This window comes from Varroa jacobsoni, unplaced genomic scaffold (genome assembly GCF_002532875.2).
Source record: "Varroa jacobsoni isolate VJ856 unplaced genomic scaffold, vjacob_1.0 scaffold_1132, whole genome shotgun sequence".
NCBI classification, from domain to species: Eukaryota; Metazoa; Arthropoda; class Arachnida; order Mesostigmata; family Varroidae; genus Varroa; species Varroa jacobsoni.
In genome coordinates, this window is record NW_019214034.1 from 279,641 (window position 1) to 286,215 (window position 6,575).

The 6,575-nt window shown below is 41.5% G+C and overlaps 1 protein-coding gene across 1 annotated transcript in view; it reads left to right on the top strand.

Moving 5' to 3' along the window:
- Positions 1-6,575, top strand: part of LOC111266967 (uncharacterized) — a 31,115-nt gene extending 24,540 nt beyond the window's left edge. Inside the window, exons 7-9 of the mRNA XM_022844878.2 lie at positions 4,381-4,822; positions 5,171-5,233; positions 5,724-6,575. Coding sequence (XP_022700613.1) covers positions 4,381-4,636 — 256 coding nt within the window. The 3' untranslated portion in view covers positions 4,637-4,822; positions 5,171-5,233; positions 5,724-6,575. The remainder of the gene's footprint in view (positions 1-4,380; positions 4,823-5,170; positions 5,234-5,723) is intronic.

Sequence of the window (6,575 nt, forward strand, 5' to 3'; positions counted from 1 at the left end):
CCTCCGCGCCCCGTAGTCGCCTTGGTTGCTGCCAGCATTCGCTGCCATGGCCCCCAACGATTAAACATTGTAGCCATGTTTTTACTGTTTTTCCTAGTCGTCCCTGTTCATCAGTCATGGATTGACTCGATCCATTTCAGTCGCCTGTAGGAGCAAAACCCTAGATCTTTTTCCGTTGCTGCTTGGTATTCGTTTAAATGACAGGCGCGTCGGAAGCCTGGTAGTAGGATCAACATGAATATATGTTTGCTTGAGGAACACAAGTCAGACGCAAAAGTACAGAAAGTGAATCGGGAGGTAAGGGCACTGAGTAGTAGGGAAATGTAGTATGATATAACCAAGTGGCGGGCACCGAGAGCTCGTGAAGGGGACAGTAGATTGGCAGGAGAAGAATGGGTAACATAGCATGCCAAGGTAATTCTAATACCGAGTGACTGCATTGCTATTCTACCTGTTTCCCGCACCCATAACCCATTCTCTCTGAGCAAATGGTTCAAGTTCTAGAAAAAAAATTTTTCATTTGATTATATCGCAACAAAGGTGTAACAAAAATCTCCCGTACGAATACCCTGTTATATATTGCAGTACGCGCCGAGACAGGAGCAATGGTAGTTGAGCGGCCCGCTCCTTTTGGAATTCTACATCCAAAAGGGGATCCTCATGACGGTCGCCAATCATACACGTAGATACGTATCTGTGTTCCTGTCCCTGCCGAGCAGTCGGTTGCACCCAAGACCGATAAAGGAATCTATCTATCTATCTATTATTGGTTGGGGTGCACGATGCCCTAGTAGTAGAATCCCATTTCATTTGCTTTGCCACAATTACATGTCAAGCCTTGCTATATGTTTTTTTTTCGATAAGTCCTGATAGGAACCATTAGTTCTCCTTTTTGAGTCTACGAATTCCGGTGGTGGGAAAAATTGACACACTGTGTATTATTTTTTCTCACCGCGTCTGTATCAATCATCGAAGGAAACTTACCACATTGTAAAAAATATTGCCAAAAAAATTGTGACTTGTGAGGAGACATCAATGTATTCGAGTTAAATGTATTAACACATTTCCATGCATCCCCTATGAGACTTTATAAGTCGAACACACACTACTGTTCAGCGATCTAACTGCACGTAGGGAGAGATCAATGAGAAAGGCTCCTGTTAACCATCTAGAGGCGGTAAATAAAAATAATGATACAATATATCATTACAATAAAGTCACTAGTTGTTCCATTAATCTACGATTTTTCAAGGATGTCAAACACCAGATTTCGGAACAAGCGTTCAGCGAACGATTTGTTTATTTCTATACGTTTATTCCAATAATAGCTTTGTCATGGATGCCATTTGTGTATGCGTGTTCAAGTTAGCGTTTTTTAGCTTTCTTAATTAACGTACCTAGCCGGCTCCCTTCTAAAAAGGAAAAATCAGTCTTGAAGCAGAACAACGCTTTTGGCTATTAAACTTTTAGTAGGTTTTTATATTGATTTGACTCGGCGATATATCTTTAATTATCCAGACGTAGTAGTAAAAGGCCGCCGAATTCCCATTTTTACCGAGTTATTAGAATCAATCACTGCCTTCGCTGGCCCATTTACTGCTTTTTAACTCCTTCTCAGTGGAGAGTATCCGCATGCCGACATTTTGTATTCGTCGCAGGTGCCTTACACGTTTTGGCGCTTTCCGCATTACGTGCAGTGGTGTACGCATGCCCCCCCCCCCATTTAACCACTCATCGTTTTCCCCCACAATAGCGACTCGTACCTACAGATCCATTTTCAATTCATTTGCTTTCTCTTCTGTCTCCTAACTTTTGCTCTTGCTCCTGTCGTTCTCTAGCTTTATCAAATTCGTGGAATCGGCAAAATTCGAAACTTAAATCTGAATAAATTCACTTCTAGGTCCCACAGCCTCTTCTTCTCCAGATCCCGCTTGTCACTCTCTTTTTTGAAATATCAACTTCCTATACAACTACAGCATTATGATGGGTCGAAATCGATGTCGACGGCAATGGCAACGACGAAGCCTAGCCACACGGACCTAATACTGTGGGGTCACAAGTTCGCATGTGAGATACGAGCCGAGAGGAATAGACAAGAAAAACAATACATTGGAAATGGTATCGATGGCCAAAAAAGTCTATGGTGTTAATAATGAACGACTGATATTCTTCGATACAACAATTTTTCACCCCCTGCCATGTCCTATTTCTTTTTTTTCCGCCTACGAACCAACTCATTTAAATAGTGAAAGCCACTCGAGTCAGTGACTGATTTGTTGACGGCTGACGCTGATTTGACCTTCCTGAGTCAACACTGCTTTTAGTATTCAGCGCTACACTGCCTTTAGACGTTTGGGGGGCAAATAGGCAAGACAGGCCGTAACTGAGTCAGTTTAGTCGTTTGACTGTGTCTACTAACAGGAACGGCTCGGTAGCAGCAATGCACTCGACGCAGAAGGCAATTGAAGGGGCAGTTGAATCTAAAACGTGGAGAAAACGAATAGCGACATACAGAAGGCATGCTCATGGGGAGCCGTTTGGCTAGTTGTTAGTGTTTCTTCATTTATTTTCTTTCGTTGCGTGCAAAATTCGACGTCGACCACGCCCTCTATCGACGGCAGCCCATGCGGGTTGTTGAGTAAGAGTAGCTAACAAAGGAGCATAAAGGTGAATAAATAAAGGAATGGGCATTAGATATCGGCGGCTAAATGCTGGAGAAGTGCGGGGATCATTTAGGATGGTCGTTTTATTCTATGCACAAGCAGAAATTTCATTAGACGGCTCGCCGTCTCTATGACTGGTGACCAATTACCAGTCAGCTCATTTCCTGAGGGGTCCGCAGTGCAACTAAAGTTAATACTATTAATAGTCAATAGTCTGTAGTTAGGTAATTACGTGCGATTAGCTAGTTGTATCAGAAAAAAAAAAAACGAGCGCAAAAACAGGATCTAAGCTCTGTTGACGAATGAGTTATGTATCGAGCTCTATTCGTGCGCGTTGAACAGAATATTTAACACCGATCAATGGATTTTAAGTCCCTGCATTCACTCGAGCAGCGACATTTTCGCCAGCTTTTAGCAGATCGTTGACTCCGCCACGTACTTTGAAGTATGGTAATTTAAATTTACAGTTGCCGTTACATAAATCGAACGCTAAATGCGAGTCATCTATCGCTTACTATGTTACCGCATCACGATCATCTTCTGTATAGTATAGGGCTCCATATATATACATATGTATATATATAAGCAATTTTAGCAATCTTAACGCAGCAGCGAACAAAGGAACGGACTGTTTGGCGTTGTCTACTACTGTCCTGCCCGTGATAGACGCGAGTGAAAAGGTCAAGTGCGGTTAACATGGCCACAGACCTGAACCTCCGGCAGTAATGGCAACCAAGCGAGCAGTCCTTCAGCTCAGCTGGAGAATAAAACCTTCCATATATAATGTGCTGAATACATTTCACCCTCTAGCTTATTCAGCTCCTTAGGTTCTTCACCCGACGACGTTCGCCTGGAAGTACTTTGTCTTTACTTTTCCTGAGTAGATGGGAATCCCTCTAATTCCCACTTCGTAAGATCGAGTTTCTTACCGATGTCCTGAAGGTTAAACAGGCTTTGCTCTTAAAAAGATTTTAGACTTTCTTGAAGTTACATAATACCACTGATTGTACCTTTTGCCATCGTTTTCAATCGGATCAGGTTTATTCACTGGTTATTTGCCCTGTTGAGAAACAATTTGTTGTACCTTTACCCGTAATACCCATCTCGTACCAAGCAGTCCTGGCTGTTTTATACGACGGATGCAAAGAACGAGTTAAAGCTCTTAAGAAGTAAATAGAAGTCGCATTGAACAAGCAGTCCATAAAAAAATTATTTTATCTGCACATAAAAAAAATTGGATCTCGATATGTCTCCTTTTTAAGAAGCAGTTATTAAACAAACAACATCGATATTGTTCCAGTTTGGCTAAGCTAAACCTCGTAGGAATATTGGGAGCTTGGAGTAGATGATTTTTTATTTATTTATTTGTACAAATTGTACGAAGGAGTGTGGAAATCCATATATATATATATATATATATATATAATTTTTTAACTATAAAATAATTAATAAAATAATCTTTAATATTACCGCAACATTTTTGAGTGAAGCTACGATAAGTCGCCAAGTAATTAAAAAAAAAAAAGCAAAATGCCGGCTTAATGCCTACATGATATGTTATAAAGGTAAGTTATGAACTACGCTCATCAGTGAGTTCGCCACTTGCCTTCAAGTTTCTTATAGATTAATTCGACATTACCATCGCCTCTTTCAAGTATTTAGAAAAAAGGCCTGTATTTTTTCTTATCTCTGTACATATCTTTGGTTGTATTTGCAGACATAAATCGCGCATGAACGACGCAGCCTTGCTGGCACCTCTACTGGCGGCCGCCGCTGCCGCCGCTGCAGCGGCACGAAGTGGCCCCGGAGCGGACGCCGGCGGTGGACTGATTCTTCCGTTGGGAGCTCCACCTCCTCTTTTACAGTTTGGGCATCCACTCACTGCACATCAGCATCCGCACTTCCATCATCTGCATGCAACGACATCGATGACGGCAGCTGCCGCCCCGTGTGGCGCCCTGCCAGACCTATAGAGGCTGACAGTAATCATACGAGCCAGCGTAAGATGACAACCGACACTATGTTAAAATTACAATATATACGTGTATATATATATACACCTACAATAACCGGCAAAGTAATGCATAGAAAATCGGATAGAACAACGATCACCGTTCGGTACCAGCGAAATAGCCCGCGTCACAGTCTGTTATATTAAGGTAAAATATGCTTTCTTTCGTAGTCTATTAACGATTCCCGCTTGTATTGATGCGTACGAGCAGGTGGCTGTAATCGACGAGAACTTCTGGATTCAAGCTCTGAGTGAGATAATCAATTGATACAAACGATCCAAGATTACAACTGGTGAAATCTTTTTTTAGATTGAACTTGAAGATTAAGTTTAAAATGTTAGTCGTTGTTAGCCGAATCATCAGTGTTCACTAACTATACCCATACAGGGTTCCGACCGACATCGAAAAACGTGCATGCAGAAAAAATGTCACGTGTGTGCTTCTATATCCGGACTATGTACTATACGTAATTTTAATGGTCTGCTGCTTTTTCAGACGTAACCAGTCGTCACCATCCGAATATACGTCGTCAATTCAGCGAATTCTAGAGAAAAACTGGTAATGCAATAGTAGAAGGTAGTGCTAGTCCTAAAATAAGCTTCCTAATCTGACTTCGCTAATCGGCTTTCAATCGTTCAATAATAACGTCTCTTCCGAGGAACAAAGCCGGCATTTATGTCACACAGATCATTCTGCACACTAGCGGCCACTCAGTCAACAAGCTTTTGATCTGAAGATTTCATATGGCCGAACGCTGAATCATTTATGGTTTTGTATCCTCGTCGATATAAAGACGTTACCCATTCAGCTCTGTATATAGTTAGTTATTTTATTTACACTAACTGTTAACAAAAGGTCCATATGTAGGGGGATATAAATTGCAGCTGGGTGACCGAAGATATTAGTTGTCCCTTTAATTTCGCTACATGCAACTATATTCTTTTCTGTTGCCAAAATAACCTATCATACGCCAACGACGCAAACTATTATTCAGTTTCAAAGAGATGTTTTTTTCTTTATAATTACTATACATGTTTCTGGCTTCCAGGCGTGTTACCTGAGGAGATCTGTCGTAAATCACCCTTCGAGCGCGAATACAACAAATGGCTAAACAGATCAATTTGATATGAACCTCGCACGAGTGTTTAGCAGAGGTGCTGCTAGTGATTAAATTGGGCAACAAAATCTTCAGTAGTCGTTACATTGTCCGCTTGTTAACGGAACTGATGGAATAGATCTCACGACCTTTGAAACAAAACATGCTAGGAAAAAATCAGGCCGTTGATCGCGCGATTTTAACTGCAACACTTGTTTAACTTTTGCTGGAAAATAGACAGAACAGGTGCGGTGTTTTTATCGAGGCAGACCTTCGACATTTACTGTTAGGGATCTGAATGATCAAGACGATTTGAACAATTGAGCTCGAACATTCGAATTGGCCTCATCGTTGTAATTTACGTTTTCTTTTTCTACATTGCTGCATCCTGCTTTGTTCGGTGCTGAACGCCAGCGTCACAGCGGCTACAGATAGATCGTAGCGTTGTTATTATCCAATGCTCTTCACATCGATGCTCGCTCTTATCACATACTAATTCCGGTGAGCGCCATTGCTGAACAATCGATCAGTGATCAATCGATGTGCGACCCTGTACAAGTTTTATAAGGTGTTTCTAGCCGACTGATGTGTACTATAGGCGGTGGAAATGTTTTCCATTACTTTTCAATGCCATAACAATTGGTGATTAGGGTTGTTTGTTTGTAAGGCGGTTAACAGGATAACGATTCGGTAGTTAACTCTAGGATCTAGTTTCCTCGGTCAAATAGACATCGTTAGTATTGGTCGTAAGTTGAAACAATAGTAGCCACTATAGGATACTGATTCCATTCGATCTGCTTCGCG